At 39.1% G+C, this 21,802-nt stretch overlaps 1 protein-coding gene across 1 annotated transcript in view; it reads left to right on the forward strand.

The window, feature by feature from the left end:
* Window positions 1-21,802, forward strand: part of Qrfprl (pyroglutamylated RFamide peptide receptor like) — a 78,708-nt gene that overhangs the window by 45,856 nt on the left and 11,050 nt on the right. The window contains 1 exon segment of the mRNA NM_001109239.1: window positions 14,056-14,214. Coding sequence (NP_001102709.1) covers window positions 14,056-14,214 — 159 coding nt within the window.

The raw sequence follows: 21,802 nt of genomic DNA on the forward strand, positions 1-21,802 counted from the left end.
TACATATGAAATGATAGTCTTTCTGTGCTTTGATTATACCCAATAGAATCTATAGGGAATGGGATATTTTAAGGGATCAGAACACATTTTCACAGAGACTGCCACACTTTCAGAGATAGGTTACTAAGGTAAACGGCTGTTGCTTGCTTCAAGAATGTAGTGACCTTGCAGATCAGAAGCAATCTTCATTGAAAAGACTTTTATGAGCAAGAGAAGGTGCTGATCAGTGAAAATACAGGTGCTGAGAGTACCTATAAACAAGAGGAATCAGAAGACAAAGGCAGCATTTCTATACAAGGGGATTTATTCTGTAAACATAAAGGATCTGATTAACAGGAATGCCATGAAAACTACAGGAAACTGGCTGCTAGATGTGAAGGGATCACTAGGGCTAAGAAGAAGGAGAAAACAAACAAAACCCCAAATTAAACAAAAAAAAAGAAATTTGTATGCTTCTGCATGCCCTTATTTCAGAATTCTAATAGTAAAGAAATCAATAAAGGCTTCCTAGTAATACACCAGTAGGGTCATAAAGAAATAAAAAGCAGGGTGACAATGCTTACTCATTAGCACTAGGAGTGCATGCCAAGAGGGAGTGAAGCCAGGCCCTCCACACTCTCATTTAAAGGGAAGGCAATATTGAGTATTCCATTATAATAACCATTTTCAAGTAGCTTATTTTGCTCATTTTTCGAAAGTTACTTAGAAAAGACTTGTTAAGAGCAAGAGTAAAATACAAGAAACACATTCACCGATGCAAGGACTGCAAACTGGTGCAGCCACTCTGAAAATCATTGTAGAGAATCCCCAAAAGGCTAAAAAGAAACCTGCCACACCACAGAAGCACACATGGCAATCAGCAGGTTGTTAAGGGCAATGACAAAATGTTTACGCTGTTTCTCCAGGTCACTCTGTTTCAGGGAGCAAGTGAAGTCATGATTAACAAGTAAGTCATACAAGCAGTGCTCTCAGTAAATCACCAAATAAATGAACAAATCAGAATGATTGGTGTTTTCTACCTTATTTAACTTCATTAGCTCTATCATTCCTTGCCACATGCCCAAAAGACTTGACATTCTACTCCAGATATTGGCTCAATTATGTTTATTGAAGCTTTATTCATAATAGCCAGGAAATCAAAACAACCTAATGACCTTCAGCAGATGAAAGGATCTGATAGGGCTTAAGTCCCACAGCTCTTTTTTGTTTTTTAACCTTACTTGTTTTTTTAATGGTATCTCTCTCTCTCTCTCTCTCTCTCTCTCTCTCTGTCTGTCTCTCTCTCTCTGTCTCTCTCTGTGTCTGTCTGTCTATCTGTATGCATGTATGATTAAATTTCTTGTGATTTTTTTCTTAGTTTTTTTTTTGTTGTTGTTGTTGTTTCGGTTTGCTTCATTTTATTCTGGTCATTGTTTATTTATTGACTTGTCTGGCCTGTTTGTTTTCTGAAGAGAGAGAAGAAAAAAGGCATGGAGTTGGATGGATGTGGACATGGGAGGATCTAGGAGGAGAAAAGGGAAGAGAAATCAGAGAAGGGAAATCATGATCAGAATATACTATATGAAAAATATTTTCAATAAAAGTATTGTATATAGGGAATACTATTCAGCTATAATAAAAAATTTAATAACAAAATTTGTTTATAGTGGATTACAGAACTAGAAAAGATTATATTGAGTGAAGTAACTCAGACCCAGAAAAACAAATGTCTCATGTTTATACAATATGAGGTTCCAAGCTACAAATGTGCAGATGTGATCATATAACTAGGGAGACTGCAGAAACCAGGGAAGTAAAGAGAGTATATTGGGGGGTGTAGGAGTGGGAAGCAATAGAGAGGGAACTATCATGGTACAAGTGATCTAATTTGGGGAAAAAGAGCCCCTCATTAGGGAGGGAGGAGATAAGTACAGAAGAAGTATGGGGGAGAGTAAAATAATAGTAACATTATCTGAGAAAGTCATAAGGAATCACATTATTAACTACCATCTTAAAATATCTATAATATATACAAGTGTATATATTATATAATATATAATACATAAGTATTTTTGAATGAGATTTTCCCATTTGGGTTCCCATTGGTAACTAAAAAAAATCAAACAAAAACCTCAATCCAGAACAAGAGAGTTGTTGGTCAGAGCTGTCCAAGAGATGCCAGAAGCATTACAGGTTATTGCTATCACCTTTGGTTGCCAGGGGTAAAAGTTAAAGTCCTATTGGTAAGGACTCCATGCACTTCAGAAAAAGGGCCCAGAGGCCCTTGAGCTATAATTGACTTCAAAGACTTCTCCCTGAGGGCTATCTTTACTGTACCAAAAGGTACCATGCAGGCTTCCTGAAGGAGGGAATCAACCAACAGAGCTACACATCAACAGAACTCTAACATCTATGAACCATATCAATGAGCAGCATGCCATGAAAACTCTACAGGTGCAATAGTGGCACCACATACTTTGCTAGTAACCAACAGCTCTCTAACTACAATTAAGAAAAGCTCAACAAAAGTCTTCCATTAGCAGCCTTTATGTAGAACTCTCAGTTCTGCCTGTACCGTGCTTGCCTAAATGCTGCCATGTCCTACCTTGATGATAATGGACTTAACCTCTGAAGTTCACTCCCTGCTACTGACTTTTGTGAAGTGGCAGGAAGCCTACTCCACAAAAAATACTTTAAAAATCCAGAAAACAGATTTATCTTTCTACTCTCCATATGTGCCCCAGACCTAACCCTGTGGCACAGACCTTAGGACTCAAATCCTGCCCAAACAGAGCTGGTCTCACAGGAGTGCAGTCACTCATAAATTCACAGTTGAGACCAACACTTTTGCTCCAATAATTGGCCAAAGAAGGACCCATCAGGAGATCACTGGACATAGGAATTGTGGAACAGCCCAAGACAGGTTGTTTCCGGTCTCCATCAGCATCCCAGAGCTAACCCTGTGACATAGGTCTCCACACCCAAATCCCACCAATAGAGAACTGGTCTCCCAGAAGTGCTGACACACCTAAGATCAAGGCTCACAGGCTTACAGGCTCACAGGAGGGATAGGCTCCAGTCAGAGACAGAAGGACCACCTGACACCAGAGATATCCAGATGGTAAAGGGCAGCCAGAAAAATGTAAAAAACAGAAACCTAGGCTAATTTGCATCATTAGAACCCAGTTTGCCCAGAACAGCAAGTTCTGGATACCCTCAACACATCAGAAAATCAAGATTTGGATTTAAAATCATACCTCATGATAATGTTAGAAGCTTTAAGAAGGACATAAATAAATACCTTAAAGAAATACAAAAGAAGCCAGGCAAACAGGTAGAAGCCCTTAAAGATAAAACACAAAAATCCGTTAAAGAATTACAGGAAACGACAACCAAAGAGGTGAAGGAATTGAACAAAATCACCCAGGATATAAAAATGGAAATAGAAACAATAAAGAAATTGCAAAGGGAGACAACCTTGGAAATAGAAAACCTAGGAAAGAGATCAGGAGTCATAGGTGCAAGTATCATCAAAAGAATACAAAAGATAGAAGAGAGAATTTCAGGTGCAGAAGATACCTTAGAAAACATTGACAGAACAGTCAAAGAAAATGCAAAACAGAGAAGGCTCCTAACCCAAAACATCCAGGAAATCCAGGATAAAATGAGAAGACCAAACCTAAGGTTATAGGTATAGAAGAGAGAAAAGATGCCCAACTTAAAGAGCCCATAAATATCTTCAGCAAAATTGTAGAAAAAAACTTCCCTAACCCTAACCTAAAGAAGATATGCCCATGAACATACAAGAAGCCTGCAGTACCTTAAATAGACTGGAGCAGAAAAGAAATTCCTCCTGTCACATAATAATCAAAACACAAAATGAACAAAACAAAGGAAGGCTATTAAAAGCAGTAAAGGGAAAAGGTCAAGTAACTTATGAAGGCAGACCTATCAGAATTACACCAGACTTCTCAACAGAGAGTGTGAAAGCCAGAAGATCCTGGGCAAATGTCAAAGAGACCCTAAGAGGACACAAGTGCCAGTCCAGGCTACTATATTCAGCAAAACTCTCAATAACTGTAGATGGAAAAACCAACATATTCAATGACAAAACCTAATTTACACAACATTTTTCAACAAATCCTGCTCTACAAAGAATAATAGATGGAAAGCTCCAACACAAGGAGGGAAACGACACCCTAGAAAAGGCAAGAACACAATCTTCTTTCAACAAACCAAAAAGAAGATAGTCAGGTAAACATGATTCCCCCTCTAACAACAAAAGTAGCAGGAAACAATAATCAATATTCCTTAATATCTTAACATCAATGGACTCAATTCCGCTATAAAAGGACATAGACTAACAGACTGGATAAATAAACAGGACCCAGGATTTTGCTGCATACAGGAAACAGACCTTAGTGACAAATATAGACACTAATTTAGAGTCACAACTGGATAGTGTGAAACTTGTAAAAGGCTGAGAAAAAATTTTCCAAGCAAATGGCCCCAGAAAGAAGCTGGAGTAACAATTCTAATATTGAATAAAATCAACTTTCAACCAAAAGTTACCAAAAAGCATAAGAAAGGACACATACATTTCAAAGAAAAAAATCTACCAAGATGAATTCTCAATACTGAACATCTATGTTCCAAATGCATTGACAACCACATTCACGAAAGAAACTTTACTAAAGTTTGAAGCACCCATTGCACATCACACAATACTAGTGGGAAATGTCAAGACCACGCTCTCATCAATGGATATATCATGGAAACTAGAGCCACAATGAAACTAGCAGAAGTTATGAAAATATATATTTAACTGATACCTGAAGAACCTTTCATCCTAAAAGAAAAGAATATACCTTCTTCTAAGTACCTCATGGTACCTTCTCCAAAATTGACCATATAATTAGTCACAAAACAGGCCTCAACAGACACAAGAAGATTGAAATAATCCCATGGATCCTATCAGATCACCAAGGATTAAGGGTGGTCTTCAATAACAAATCAGAAAGTCCATATACACAAGGAAGCTGAGAAAACTTCTACTCAATAATAACTTGGTCAAGGAAGAAATAAAGAAATTAAAGACTTTTTAGAATTTAATGAAAATGAAGGTACAACATACCCAAACTTATGGGCCGCAATGAAAGCAGTGCTAAGAGGAAAACTTAGAGCTCTGAGTGCTTTCAAAAAGAAACAGGAGAGAGCATACACTAGCAGCTTGACAGCACACCTGAACACTCAAGAACAAAAAGAAGCAAATACACCCAAGAGGAGTAGACTGCAGGAAATAATCAAACTCAACAAGAAATCAACCAAGTAGAAACAAAAAGAACTGTACAAAGAATCAACAAATCCAGGAACTAGTTCTTTGAGAAAATCAACAAGATAGATAAACCATTAGCCACTAACCAAAGGGCACAGAGACAGTATTCAAATTAACAAAATCAGAAATGAAAAGAAAGACATAACAACAGAAACTGATGAGATTCAAAAATGAACAATGACTTTATGAAATTCGTAGGCAAATGGTTGGAACTGGAAAATATCATCCTGAGTGAGGTAACCCAATCACAGAAAAACACACATGGTATGCACTCATTGATAAGTGGATATTAGCCCAAATGCTTGAATTACCCTAGATGCACAGAACACATGAAACTCAAGAAGGATGACCAAAATGTGAATGCTTCACTCCTTCTTTAAAAGGGGAACAAGAATACCCTTGGGAGGGAATAGGGAGGCAAAGATTAAAACAGACACAGAAGGAACACCCATTCAGAGCCTGCTCCACATGTGGCCCATACATATACAGCCACCCAATTAGACAAGATGGATGAAGCCAAGAAGTGCAGGCTGACAGGAACGGGATGTAGATCTCTCCTGAGAGACACAGCCAGAATACAGCAAATACAGAGGCGAATGCCAACAGCAAACCACTGAACTGAGAATAGGTCCCCCGTTGAAGGAATCAGAGAAAAGACTGAAAAAACTTGAAGGGGCTTGAGACCCCATATGAACAACAATGTCAACCAACCAGAGCTTCCAGGGACTAAGCCACTACCCCAAGACTATACATGGACTGATCCTGGGCTCCAACTGCATAGGTAGCAATGAATAGCCTAGTAAGGGTACCAGTGGAAGGAGAAGCCCTTGGTCCTGCCAAGACTGAACCCCCAGTGAACAGGATTGTTGGGGGGAGGGCAGTAATGGGAGGAGGATGGGGAGGGGAACAACCATATAGAAGGGAAGGGGGAGGGGTCAGGGGGATGTTTGCCTGGAAACCGGGAAAGGGAATAACAATTGAAATGTAAATAAGAAATACCCAATTTAGTAAAGATGGAGAAAAAAATCATCAGATGCTACTACAAAAGCCTATATTCAACAAAACTGGAAAATCTGGAGGAAATAGACAACTTTCTAGACAGTTACCAGGTACCAAAGTTATCAAGATCAGATAAACCATCTAAACAGTACTATAACCCCTAAAGAAATAGAAGCAGTCGTTTAAAGTTTCCCAACCCCCACAAAAAACACAAAAACAAAAACAACAAAAGCCTAGAAACAGATAATTTGCGTGTAGAATTCTATCAGACCTTCAAAGAAGATCTAATACCAATTCTCTTCAAATTATTCCACAAAATAGAAACAGAAGGAACACAACCCAATTTGTTCTATGAAGCCATAGTTATACTGATACCAAAACCACACAAAGGAGAACTTCAAATCAATTTCCCTTATGAATATCAATGTCAAAAATACTTAAAATTCTCACAAACTGAAGCCAAAAACACATCAAAATGATCATCCATCATGATCAAGTAGGTTTCATCCCAGGGATGCAGGGATGGTTTAATATACAGAAATCCATCAACGTAATCCACTATATAAACAAACTAATAACGATTAAAAACCACATGATCATTTCCTTAGATGCTGAGAAAGCATTTGACAAAATTCAACGCCCATTCATGGCAAAAGTCTTGGAAAGATTAGGAATTCAAAGCCCATACCTAAATATAGTAAAAGCAATATACAGCAAACCAGTAGCCAACTGTAAACTACATGGAGAGAAACTTGAAGCAATGCCATTAAAATCAGGGACTAGACAAGGTCACCCACTGTCTCTTTCTACCTATTCAATATTGTACTTGAATTCCTAACCAGAGCAATCAGACAACAAAGAGGTCAAGCAATACAATTTGGAAAAGAAGAAGTCAAAATATTACTATTTGCAGATGATATGATAGCATACTTATGTGACCCCAAAAAGTCTACCAGAGAATTCCTGCATCTGAAAAAATCTTCAGCAAAGTGGCTGGATATAAAATTAACTTGAACGAATCAGTAGCCTTCCTCTACTCAAAGGATAACAGGCTGAGAAAGAAGTTAGGGAAATGACACCCTTCACAATAGTCACAAATAATATAAAGTATCTTGGTGTGTCTCTAACCATGCAAGGGAAAGATCTCCATGACAAGAACTTCAAGTCTCTGAAAAAAGAAATCAAAGACAATCTCAGAAGATGGAAATACCTCCCATGTTCATGGGTTGGTAGGGTTAATGTAGTAAAAATGTCTATCTTGCCAAAAACAATCTACAGATTCAAAACAACCCCATCAAAATTCCAACTCAATCTTTCATAGAGTTAGAAAGAGCAATTTGCAAATTTATTCCAAATAACCAAAAGCTCCAGATAGCCACAACTATTCTCAATAATAGACAACTTCTGGGAAAATCACCATCCCTGACTTCAAGCTGTATTACAGAGCATTCATGATAAAAACTGCATATCATTCATACAGAGACAGGCAGGTAAATCAATGGAATAGAAATGAAACCACATACCTATGGTCACTTGATCTTTGTCAAAGAGCTAAAACCATCCAGTGGAAAAAAGCAACAAATGTTGCTGGTTCAACTGGAGATCAGGGTGTAGAAGAATATAAATCTATCCATTCTTATTGCCCCATACAAAGCTCAAGTCCAAGTGGATCAAGGACCTGCACATAAAGCCAGATAAATTGAAGCTAAAAGAAGAAATAGTGGAGAAGATCCATGAATACATGGGTACTGGGGAAATTTTCCTGAATAGAACACCAATGGCTTCTGCTCTAAGATCAATAACTGACAAATTATACCTCATAAAATTGCAAAGCTTCTGTAAGGCAAATGACATTGTCATTAGGACAAAACAGCAACCAAAAGATTGGGAAAAGATCTTTACCAATCCTACATCTGATAGATGGCTAATGTCCAATATATACAAAGAATTCAAAAAGTTAGACTCCAGAGAATCAAATAACCCTATTAATAAATGAGCTGCAGAGTTGAGCAAAGAATTCTCAACTGAGGAATACTGAATGGCTGAGACGCACATAAAGAAATGTTCAACATCCTAAGTCATCAGGGGAATGCAAATCAAAACAACCCTTAGATTCCTCCTCACACCAGTCAGAATGGCTAAGAACAAAAACCCAGGTAACATCAGATGCTGGCAAGGATGTGGAAAAAGAACACTCCTCTATTGTTGGTGGGATTGCAAGCTGGTCTAACCACTCTGGAAATCAGTCTGGCCTTTTTTTCAGAAAACTACCTGAGGACCCACCTGTACCACTCCTGGGCATATATGCAAAGGATGCTCCAACATATAACAAGGACACATGCTCCTCTACGTTCCAGCAACCTTATTTATTATAGCCAGAAACTGGAAAGATCCAAGATGTCCCTCCATAGAGGAATGGATACGGAATATATGATATATTTACACAATTGAGTACTACTCAGCTATTAAGAACAATGACTCCATGAAATTCATAGGCAAATGGATGAAACTAGAAAATACCATTCTGAGTGAGGAAACCCAGTCACATAAGAACACACGTGGTATGCACTCACTGATAAGTGGATATTAGCCCCAAAGCTCAGAATACCCAAGGTACAATTCACAGGTTATACGAAGCTCAAGAAAGAAGACCAAAATGTGGATGCTTCAGTTCTTCTTAGAAAGAGGAACAAAATATTTATGGGATGGGAGGGTTTGAGAGATTTGAGAGGAAGAGAGGAGGGGGAGGGGAAAAGGGGGGTTAAGAGCAGATATGAGAGGATAAGGGGATGATAGACAGAGGGTCAAGAATTTGAAAAGAGGTGTGTAGCAATGGTTGCTGGGGAACTGGGAGTAGTCACCAGCAAGTCCCAGATGCCAGGAAAGCAGGAAGCTCCCAGGACCCAATAGGGATGAGATTAGCCGAAATGCCCACAAGGAGGAGGGAGAACCTGTACTGACCATATCCAGAGTTTAGACAAGGGCCCCAGTTGGGGATGCAGCCACCCCCTCATCTCCAATTTTTTAACCCAGAATTGCTCCTGTCTAAAGGAAATATGGAGATAAAGTGTGGAGCAGAGACTGAAGGAAAGGCCTTCCAGAGACTGTCCCACCTGTGGATCCAGCCCATGTGTAGACACTATTGTGAATGCCAAAAAGTGCTTGCTGACAGGAGTCTGATATAGCTGTCACCTGAGAGGCTCTGCCAGAGCCTGACAAATACAGGCAAATGCTCACAGCCAACCTTTGGACTGAGCACAGGAACCTCAATGGAAGAATTAGGGGAAAGACTGAATTGTTTGTAACTGCATAGGAAGAACAACACTATCAACCCCCCTCAACTTCACCCTTTGAGCTCCCAGGGACTAAACTACCAACCAAAGAGTATACATGGAGCAACCCACAGCTCCAGCAGCATATGTAACAAAGGATGGCCTTATCAAGGAGAGGCCCTTAGTCTTGGAAGGCTGGATGCCCCAGTGTAGGGGAAAGGCAGGGTGGATGTGTGGGAGTGGGTGGGTGGGAGTGGGAGCACCCTCTTAGAAGCATGGGGAGGGGTGATTGGATGGGAGTTTGCAGAGGGGAAACCGGGAATGGGAATCGCATTTGAAGTGTAAATAAATAAATTATCCAATTTTAAAGAAAAAGAAAGAAAGAAAAGTTCAACAAGGTAGAGACCGTGCCTGGTACTCAAAATCTAGATAACTAACCAGTGCTAATAAAATCATGATTATTGGAAGAGAAACCACACCAATAGTTTACTAAACCACATAATCCCTTACAACAATCTATAAAGATTTGTCCTTTTACCCACAGGTCTTCAGCCTTCATCAAGAAAATTTCTTATTGCAATACAGGGAAACTAACATAAAACAACAACGAAAAGCAAAAACATAAACAAAACCCACAACCCATCAATACGTAAAGTTTTGGAGCCAGATTCCAATGGATACATGTAGAAAATACTTTTCACACCTTTGGCTCAAGGAACATTGTGGAAGAGAGGATGAAGGGCTTGTAAGAGCTAGAGTCTCAGGGAGTTTGCTGTGATATTGTGTACCCTAGTAATTCCAGAAGCTACACCTGTTAAAATTTCACCAACATAACCACTCAAATGTGAGCTGAATAGGACACCACGAACATGCCATGTGCATAGGGAGAAGTCATTCCTACAGAAAGAACTACAGGCAAGTGAGTAAAGCTGGGAGCAGCTGGGGTAACCCTCCCTAGGGAAGATCACACCAACTGGTTTTCTAGTGCCAAATGGTCAGCCCTGAAAACATACATATAAGTTATATTGCATGGATTCAACAGGTTATATTTGGGAATATGTATGTTTATAGCACTACATTTATTCGTGAAACAACAACTGCTGAAAAGAGAGGTCATGTATTTGAAGAACAGGGAAGGAGGAAAGAGAAGAGAGAAATGTTGTAATTAAAATATAATCTTAAAAATAAGCCAAGAAACAAAGAAAAAATGTGCAGTGATCTATCCACTACAGAAAAGATGCAGCAGCTTTTAAAAAACCAAAAAACACAGTCACTAACAGGGTCACTAACAAGCTTAGAAATAGATTTGGGATGTTGATCTTAAAGAAGATAGCAGTGGAGTGGGACAGTTCCATTAAAAATTCTATTGTTAATAACCAGGACAACATATGCTCATAGAAACAATAGTGATACAAACAAATATTATGGAGATAACCAACTTCTCTCTGTTGGATTTCATGCCTGCTACTTCAAATCTGAGTAAGAACCCATGGTTGGGGAGCTAACAAGGATCATCCTAATACTGTTTTTATGCTAAATGGACAGAGTACCAAACTGCCCTCTAAATTCATATCTTGGTTTATAAATGAGTCAAGCTCTGAGCCTTCATCAGAAAAGTTTCTCTGTACCTCAGATGGTGGTTAACACGGAAATTCACGATTGTCAAAGTACAGAAAATAAGTAATAGTGGAGTGCTCAACCCAAGATGGGACATCTGTACACCACCTTCCACCCTGAAGTCTTAGCAACCTTCAGGGGAAAAGAAAGACTATAAAAGCCAGAGGTCAGGTAGGACTGGGAAAGGTAGGGCACAGCAGGGTCTTTTCACCCTTGAATTCATAGCAACTGTCATTGCCCTGTACAATGTTTGCATAATATCAAGCCACTCAAAACTCCAGCCTAGAGAGAGTAGTTCCAGATCCCCCACTCCTGACTAGGGGAACTATGAACAATTGTTGGCTTCTGGAGAAAAGATAGCCAGTTTTCTTAGAGGTGCAGTTTCTGATAGGTCACCACAAACCCAGGAGTTTATACCAGGACAAAATGGTCCCAGTGGGTTAATTTTTTTAAAAAATAGAAAACTAAGTTGGGGGATGTAGAGAATACAATGTATCTTGAAGGAGGGATAGAGTGACTATGATTAAAGCACATTATAAGAATTCTCAATAAATTTTAAAATTAAGAAAATATGTTTTGTTGTGAAAGTGGTTGGCTTCATTGTGAAGAAGAATGCAGTGTTGTCCAGAGAAACAGGGAGAAAAACAGTTTTAATGTTGAGAGGCAGGCTCACATTCTCATTCAGGCTGGCATGTTCCATTATCTGCTCTCTGTAATCAGGACGCTCAGGAAATCTGGTGGTGAAGTTCCAGTACAAACCAGAGGGGCTGAGAACCACTTATCTAAGGAAGGGGGAGAGGGATGTTTCAGAGAGCAGTTTTGTTTCTTCAACCTTACTTTTTGTTCAAGTACTCAGTAGATTAGATGTTGGCTATCTACACTGAAGAGAGATGATCTTTATTTAGTTCATTTATCAAAAGGTTGATTTCTTTCAGAAACACATCGCTAGTTATAGTCAGAAATGGTGCTTCACCAGCTGTTCGAGATATTCATTATCCCAGTCAACCTGACATACAGAATTAATCATTATAATGGCACTTGAAGAGAGATTTCTGTGAATTATATGAGGAAGTTATTTTAGAAGGAAAATTTCAAGTATAGAGAAATGCCATTCAAAGGCTTCAGATGGATGTGTACAAAAAAGTAGGCTGCCTTGGAGATGAGAGTAATTTGTAAGAAATTCTTAAAGAATTATGAAATATCTTTAAAATTCTGTGGTTAAAGTGGATTGACCTCATTGTGAAGGTGATCACAGGAATCCAATGTTATTTGGAGAAGCAGAATGGGTATAGCATGAGTTTGAACTACAAAAACTTTCAGGTCTCCTCTGAGTTGCTGGATCTCTGACAGCAAATAGTTAGGAAGAGATAAGAAGGTTACATGCTGCTGTATTCAGTCAGTGCTGTCAGAGCAGGGTTCTCAGCCTTCCTAATGTTGTGACACTTTAATATAGTTTCTCATGTTGTGGTGACCCCCACCCATAAAATTATTTTTGTTGCTACTTTATAACTATAATTAATGTAAATCTCTGTGTTTTATTAGAGTCTTAGGAGACCCTGTGAAAAGGCCATTCAATCCCAAAGGGTCATAACTCACAAGTTAAGAACCACTGCTCTAGAATAAAAGAACCTATAGAATAAACCTTTCTGTGTATCAAAAGGGAAATTATTAGAGTGACAAACAGGCTGATCCAACAATGGCTGGATGTGAATGAAAGTCTCAGAGTCCAGTTATTGCTCAGTCCATGAAACTAGATGTCTCAGCTGGTCTTAAATATGTACCAGAAGAATTGGGCTCTAATGACAGTGAAAGAATGGACTTGCTAGCAATGTGAGAGATAGCAAGCAAAGAGAAGGTTCTTCTTTCTTCCATGTCCCTTATATAGGTTTCTTGCAGATTAGATCTGGCTTAATGGCATGTTTTTCTACCTAAAATCTATAGATTAGTGGTGGATCTTCCTATTTCAAATTAAACAGAAACTTCTTATTTCTTAATTCCACATGTGGTCAAGTTGACAACCAAGAATAACCATCACAGACACACCAAAAATAGCAGACATGACAGAATACAGCTTACGACCCCAATGATAAAGGGCCAGGAGGGACAGATAAATATCTAACACGTTTAGCAATGTATTTAAATACTTAAAAATGTTCACACAGATCAAATGATGTGTGTTCCCAGTGTAGCATCATGCTCAGTCACAGCAGAGAAAATACATTCAAAAGAATAGTGCTAGGAGACTTATATAAAGCATCTGGCAGAAGTCCAAAAGAAAAGTAAAAAAAACAAAAGCTTCATTTTGGGACTCTGGTAGCAGTTATCCCATTGCTATGACTTCGCAGAGAAGCTATAGGGGAGGAAGCAGATGACTCTGCATCTAAGACCCCTTCCTCAAACAGGAGTCATCGCTGTTGTCTTTTATTTTATTTTTGAGTTGAGGTCTTACTGTGTAACTCAGGTTGATTTGGACTTCAATATGTAACCCCAACTGAACTCAAACTCTGGATCCTTCTGCATTTATCTCCTGAGTGCTAGGATTGTAGATATGTTCCATCATCTCTACCTACTCATATGAACTTGTTCCTGCCTATTATCAGTAGCCAGGTACAGATTTGTTCTCTCATTGTTTTGGGAAGCATAATTGCTTGACATTTAGAACATGAAAATCAGTCAGAGAAAGAAGATATAAGTCCAAATACACTTTTTCAATTATGTTGTGTCTGCAATGTTATTATAATTATGAAGCCTCATGCAGAGAGAGGTTCAGAATTAATCTATTGTGACAACTAATAAGAAACAGACTGAATGTCATTGTTTTTCATATATAATATTTTTCTTTCTTTGCTATAGGTGCCTTCATTTGCAAAATGGTGCCATTTGTCCAGTGCACTGCCGTTGTGACAGAAATCCTTACTATGACCTGCATTGCTGTGGAAAGGCACCAGGGACTTGTCCATCCTTTTAAAATGAAGCAGCAGTACACCAATCAAAGGGCTTTCACAATGCTAGGTATGTTTGTCATTTTGTGTCACTGTCACAAAGCACCTGAGTTGAAGAACTTAAATAAAAACAGATTCATCTTTGCTTGTCATTTCAGTCTATGCTGTCTTGGCTCCGTTGTTTCTGGACCCTTGTGTGGTGAGGTAGATCATGTGATGGGAGCATTGCCAGAACGGGGTTCATACCCCATGCCAGTCAAGAGGCAGAAGGACAGAAAGCAATGGACTAGGGAGAACAATGGCTGGTAACCTATACCTTGCATCCAGACTTACCTCTCAATAATTGAACTCAATTTTATCAATGGATTAATCTGCCTTTGAAGTTAGAGCCCTCACTTCTGAAGTCTATTAGCTGATAGCCAAGCCCTTACCATAGGAATCATTAATGTGCATTTCAAATTCAAAGTGTAACACTCAGTAAGACCACCAGGTATATCAACTGTATGTTAATGCCACTACAGAACAAACCATATCTAGGCACTTTTAGTAGTAGCTTCTCACGATGTATATTAGGATGTGATTTGAGGGTACAGTCTTTTCTTTTGTTTTTTTCATTTTTATTAACTTGGGTACTTCTTATTTACATTTTGATTGTTATTCCCTTTCCCGATTTCCAGGCCAACATCCTCCTAATCCCTCCCCCTCCCCTCCTTGGTGTTCCCCTCCCCATCCTGCCCCCATTTCCACCCTCTCCCCAACAATCACGTTCACTGCGGGTTCAGTCTTGGCAGGACCAAGCGCTTCCCCTTCCACTGGTGCTCTTACTAGGCTATTCATTGCTACCTATGAGGTTGGAGCCCAAGGTCATTCTTTGGGTAGTGGCTCAGTCCCTGGACGCTCTGGTTGCTTGGCATTGTTGTTCATATGGGGTCTCAAGCCCCTTCAAGCTCTTTCTGTCCTTTCTCTAATTCCTTCAACAGGGGTCCCGTTCTCAGTTCAGTGGTTTAATGATAGCATTCGCCTATTTATTTGCTGCATTCTGGCTATGTCTCTCAGGAGAGATCTACATCCGGTTCCTGTCATCCTGCACTTCTTTGCTTCATCCATCGTATCTAATTGGGTGGCTGTATATGTATGGGCCACATGTGGGGCAGGCTCTGAATGGGTATTCCTTCTGCCTTTGTTCTAAACTTTGCCTCCCGATTCCCTCCCAAGGGTATTCTTGTTTCCCTTTTAAAGAAAGAGTGAATCATTCGCATTTTGGTCATCCTTCTTGAGTTTCATGTGTTCTGTGCATCTAGGGTAATTCGAGCATTTGGGCTAATATCCACTTATCAATGAGTGCATACCATGTGTGTTTTTCTGTGATGGGGTTACCTTATTCAGGACAATATTTTCCAGTTCCATCCATTTGCCTATGAATTTCATGAAGTCATTGTTTTTGATAGCTGAGTAATATTCCATTGTGTAGATGTACCACATTTTCTGTATCCATTCCTCTGTTGAAGGGCATCTGGGTTCTTTCCAGCTTCTGGCTATTATAAATAAGGCTGCTATGAACATAGTGGAGCATGTGTCTTTGTTATATGTTGGGGCATCTTTTGGGTATATGCCCAAGAGAGGTATAGCTGGGTCCTCAGGTAGTTCAATGTCCAATTTTCTGAGGAACCTCCAGACTGATTTCCAGAATGGTTGTGCCAGTCTGCAATCCCACCAACAATGGAGTGGAGTGTTCCTCTTTCTCCACATCCTCACCAGCATCTGCTGTCACCTGAGTTTTTGATCTTAGCCATTCTCACTGGTGTGAGGTGAAATCTCAGGGTTGTTTTGATTTGCATTTCCCTTATTACTAAAGATGTTGAATATTTCTTTAGGTGCTTCTCAGCCATTTGGCATTCCTCAGCTTTGAATTCTTTGTTTAGCTCTGAACCCCGTTTTTAATAGGGTTATTTGTCTCCCTGCAGTCTTAACTTCTTGAGTTCTTTGTATATTTTGGATATAAGCCCTCTATCAATTGTAGGATTGGTAAAGATCTTTTCCCAATCTGTTGGTTGCCATTTTGTCCTAACCACAGTGTCCTTTGCCTTACAGAAGCTTTGCAGTTTTATGAGATCCCATTTGTCAATTCTTGATATTAGAGCAAAAGCCATTGGTGTTTTGTTCAGGAACTTTTCTCCAATGCCCATGTGTTCAAGATGCTTCCCCACTTTTTCTTCTATTAGTTTGAGTGTATCTGGTTTGATGTGGAGGTCCTTGATCCACTTGGACTTAAGCTTTGTACAGGGTGATAAGCATGGTTCGATCTGCATTCTTCTACATGCTGACCTCCAGTTGAACCAGCACCATTTGCTGAAAATGCTATCTTTTTTTCCATTGGATGGTTTTGGCCCCTTTGTCAAAAATCAAGTGCCCATAGGTGTGTGGGTTCATTTCTGGGTCTTCAATTCTATTCCACTGGTCTATCTGTCTGTCTCTGTACCAATGGCATGCAGTTTTTATCACGATTGCTCTGTAATATTGCTTGAGTTAGGGATAGTGATTCCCCCAGAAGTCCTTTTATTGTTGAGGATAGTTTTAGCTATCCTGGGTTTTTCAGTCTTTTCTTTGAAGACACCCAACTGGTTCTGTTCTTTCTGTCTTAATCCTGGAAATGTGTCATTTTGAATATTTAGTTTAATCTATAAGCTTGTAAGCATTTATTTCATCTAACAAATGCTAATATATCAGGAGCATTGCTACAGTAATATTCATTAGACCAGGAGGCTATTACTTTGAGGTAGCCTTTAAGCTTACAAAAGCAAGTAGATTTTGCCAAAGAGAAAGAGATGTGCTTTTTTTAAAAAAGAAATTGGAAAAGTAACTTACTTTCCTGAGAAGTGCCAGGTATTCAGTATGTGTTACAGAAGGTAGGGGGGGTACTTGGAAGTCACGTAGACTCCTAGAGATGCCTGACAAAGACCAATGCATTCCTCTTCATAATTTCATTACTGAAGATTGGAAATGTTTAGCTTACTGTAGCTGTGCCCAATGTGTAGTGACAAACAACAGCTTTAAGGATGTGTCCTGAAGCCTAGCACAACAGAACAGAAGAGTTTACTACTCACTGATAACAAAAACTCAATGTGCAGATGTTCATCATTGTTTGGCTCTGTCATTTCTAAAGGCCCAGAGCTGTGATGAGAAAAGAGAGGAACTTGACTAATGTTCATGTGGCAGGAATAAGCAGAGTTATTCTAATTACAAGAATGGACCCAATAACAGAATGTAGAATCATAGAAAACACTCCTGAAGTCTTTGTAACCCAAATTTTTCTTTTTAAGCAGTTGGAAGTGAGCAGACAAATCTACAGGAAAAAATGTCATTAGTTACTGTAAAATTTATATCGTATCTTATTTAAAATTAACTCAAATATCTCAGGGCTTCTAATAATTAACAACTTTCCAATATGCCAACACCAGTGTATAGGTGTGGAAAGAGTTTAAAGTAAGGAATACATGGAGAAGGAAGGGTATTAAAAAGGAAGAGAAATAGGGTGAATCTCAATGTCACAAAAGCGAAGATGGTAACAGGCAACTAAAGCTGTTCCAACTAAAATAATTCAGAGAAAATAGCAATGCTTGAAATCCAGGTAACTCATCTCCCTGTGGGGTCTGCTGCGCACTCTTCCCTGACACTTTCTGTCACTTAATATCACGGACCATGCCTGCCAGTCACACATTCTGTGCTTTCTGCCTAAAACTGCCTGGACTCCAAGCTTATGCTGAGGGAAGCATCCAGGCTTTCTCATCCTGATAATGTAACTAAGTGCATCAGTAACGTTCTTCTCACCCAAAGGGTTCTCTATCTGGAAGGTCAGGGGCCCAGGAGAGGCAATGAGTTTCATTCAATTAGACTCAGTCCCTTCAGAATTTGATATATTGGAAAAATGATTGGGCAAAAGATATGCAAGTGGAGTAGAAGAAAGGTTTTATTGATGTGGAGACAGAGACACCCAGACTTAAAAGCCTTTAGAACTGACTTGGATCACTGAATCATGGTGACATTCTATGGGTAATGTCAATTTGTGTATGTCTTTCTAGGAAGCTCCAGTCATAGATTGAGTTTCAGTTCCTTGAAGCTATAAGTAATATCCTGTTTTCTAAACAATACAAAAACAGTTATAAAAAAGGACAAATAAAAATTTATTCCCCTCTTACTCTGTTAAGATTCATAGCCTGAAATGGCCTTTAGTAGTTAATCTATTTTTCTTTGCCAATGGCACATAATTAAAGTAATTTCTTTCAACAGGCTCACAAAGGACAAGCAACATGCAAAGAATGCTGTTTTTCGTTTGTGTTTGTTTTATTAATACCCATTTTCTAAGTAAGTAAAATGCTGCCATATAATAGTGCCCAAGAGAAATTTATTTTTACGTTTCTGAGTAAGATGATGACAGAACACAGTAGCTTCTTTTTCCACAATATCAAACTTTGCAAGAAAAAAGAGAGGGAAATGCTCCACTCACACACTAGCTTCAAAAATGTATCATGGAATAAACCCAACCAGGGAAGTGAAAGACCTCTAGAATGGAGCCTTAGAAATGCAGAAGGAAGAAACTGAGGAGACACTGGACGTGGGAAAGGTCCCCATGCTCATTCATCCATGAGTTAATATTGGGAAAGTGGCTTATATTATCAAAAGCGATCCATGCAGTCTATACAATAATTCCCATCAAAATCCCAATGACATTTTTTCAGCGAACTAGAAAGAGCAATGTTAGAATTCTTATCCACAAAAGGTGCAGACTAAAACAAGCAATGCTATGGGTATCTCAATATGTGACCTCAAGTTATATTACAGAGACACGATTGAAACAGCCCAGTGTAAGCAGAAAACCAGGCATAGAGACCAGTGGCACAGAAGACCCAGATATAACCCACATCTCTTTAGGCACGTAATTAAATTTTTATTACATTTAGTTATTTCAGCACACTGCGTGTGTGTGTGTGTGTGTGTGTGTGTGTGTGTGTGTGTGAGAGAGAGAGAGAGAGAGAGAGAGAGAGATCATAGAATCATTTGCAGAAATCAGTTCTCTTCTCCTTTGTGGGTTCTGGAGCTAAAACTCAAGCCATCAGACTGAACAGCAAGCATCTTTACTTGCTGAATCATCTCTGTGACCCCAGCCACGTGTGAGAGAGGAAAGGTGGCCTCTATCAAATGATGTTTGGAAAAGTGCTTTCTATATGCTCAAGAGTGAAACCACACACACACACACACACACACACACACACACACACACACACATTACACTGCTCAAAAATAAATTAAAATGCATTTAAATAAGTAAGAATAGATCCTGGAACTTAGGAATTGCTGAAGGAAAACATAATAAACCTTTGCTTGCAACATAGTCCAAAATAGTCCTAAGAGCTGACAAATGTGGTTATGTGAAATAACATTCACCAGAGTCTGTATGGCAGCCTACAAGATGGAAAAAGCCTGTGCCATGTACTCATCAGATGGGACTAATATCTACAACATATAAAGAGCTGCAATATTTAAACACTAGAAAAGTTATCCACACATTCATGGGCTAAAGACCTCAATAAACAGTTCCCAAAAGAAACAACACTAATAGCTGATAAATACTTGAAAAGGTATTCATCATCCTTAGCCATGGAGAAAATGAAACTTTAAATTGCCTCAGATTCCATTATGCTGCACTGAGAATGGTCAGCATAAATAAAAAAAAGTGCACCAAACAGTGATGAAGATGTGGGTAAAGGAACACATCACTGCTGTGGGATGTGAAACTGCAGTCACTAGGAAAATCAATCTGCAGCTCTCTCAAGAACATATAGCTAACATGTAAACAGAGTTCTCATGTGCCCCAGCTATGCTACTCAGCCATATTCTATATACCCGAAGGGCTCCAAGTCAACACCCCACAGGCATGCATCCATAATTGCTTTCATTCACCAAAAATAGGTTGTGAGAACAGCCCAGATACCCATCAACACATGCACGGATAAAGAATATGTACATTTACATTTACAAGGGGAATTTTTCAAATGATGAAAATTAAGTTATGCTATAAGGAATGTAAGATTTAATGATTATGTTAAGATATCTGCTTTTCCTTTTATAGCCACATTTCCAGACTCTCTTCTCCTCTCTCTGTACGTGTGTGTTTCTGTTTCTCTCTCAATCTCTTTCTCTTTCTCTCTCAATCTCTCTCTCTCTCTCTCTCTCTCTCTCTCTCTCTCTCTCTCTCTCACACACACACACACAGAGAGAGAGAGAGAGAGAGAGAGAGAGAGATTTTTCTTTTCTAGTTTTTAATTTCTATATATGAGATGAAGAATACATTACTGCTCTGGGGTGTGAAACTGAAGCCTCTAGGGAAATCAATCTGGAGCTTTTTCAAGGGAACAATACCATGTGCCCCAGCTCTGCTGTTCAGCTATATTCTATATACCTGAAGGTCTCCAAGTCAACATCCCTTACAAAAGTATTAGGGGTCTTGCTGTTGGGGTATGGTATGCTAACACTGGGTGTAGGAAGGAACCAGCTGGAGTGGAATAGAATATTGGGGACAGCAGTTGGGAGTGGACCTGATGTACAATGACAACTAAGCCTAAATAATGTAAACCTCATAGATTAATGTAAGATACATGTTTTTGGATGCTAAAGAGATTGCTCATCAGTTAAAAGAACATTATGCCTTTTGAGAAGACCTGATTTCAGTTTCCAGTTCTAGGTCAGATGGCTAACAACTGCTTGTAACTCTAGTACCAAGGAATCTGATACTTCTGGCCTCCAGAGGTATTTGCACACATGTGTCATTCATTCACACACACACACACACACACACACACACACACACACACACTACACATAGATACAAATAATAAAAAATAAATCTTTTAAAATGATACATGTATGTTAGACTTGAAGAATAAAGAAGGTAGTCTGTAAAATGTCTAAAAGTTTTTCATTTCAGCACTGGAGAGATGGTTCAGGGGTTAAGAGAACTGGATATTCTTTTAAAGGACTGGGATTTGATTCCCAGCATCTACATGGTGACTCATAACTGACTTTAATGCCAGTCCCAGGAAATATAGCACTCTTTCTTGGGTGCCCTGGACATCAGGTATGTACTTGGTTGTACATTCATACAAAATACCTATACAAATTTATAAATTTAAAAATTTAGGAAATTATTAATTGGTCCAACAAACATGGATCAATTCCTACTAAGGGATGAAAATTTTCCTTAGATTCTCATTTGGAGAAACAAAAATGTAAGTGGATTGTACTTGCCTCCATGACTTTAGGGGAGGTTGAGAAGACATGAGTAGTGTCATAATGTGGTAGACCCAGAGTCACTAACGAAGTAGTTCATTAAGAAATGACAACAACCTTCAAGTCACCTAGGGAAGGTGACTTCTGAGTTATCTTGGAAACAGATGAACAGTGATGATAGAGTAGCCCATCCAAGGTATAAATATGATGTGGATCAGGACAGGGCATTCTGGGATGCAGGAAGGGACGTGAACCATACATGTCCTTCCCCAGTAGAGTCTAGGTGGGAAGACATGCTCTGGTGACAGGAGAGAATAGAGACCTGGTTAGGCTGTGCTATAGAATTTGGATTCTTACCTTCTAAACAATACAGT

Source organism: Rattus norvegicus, chromosome 4 (genome assembly GCF_021556685.1).
Source record: "Rattus norvegicus strain SHRSP/BbbUtx chromosome 4, alternate assembly SHRSP_T2T, whole genome shotgun sequence".
Lineage (NCBI taxonomy): Eukaryota > Metazoa > Chordata > Mammalia > Rodentia > Muridae > Rattus > Rattus norvegicus.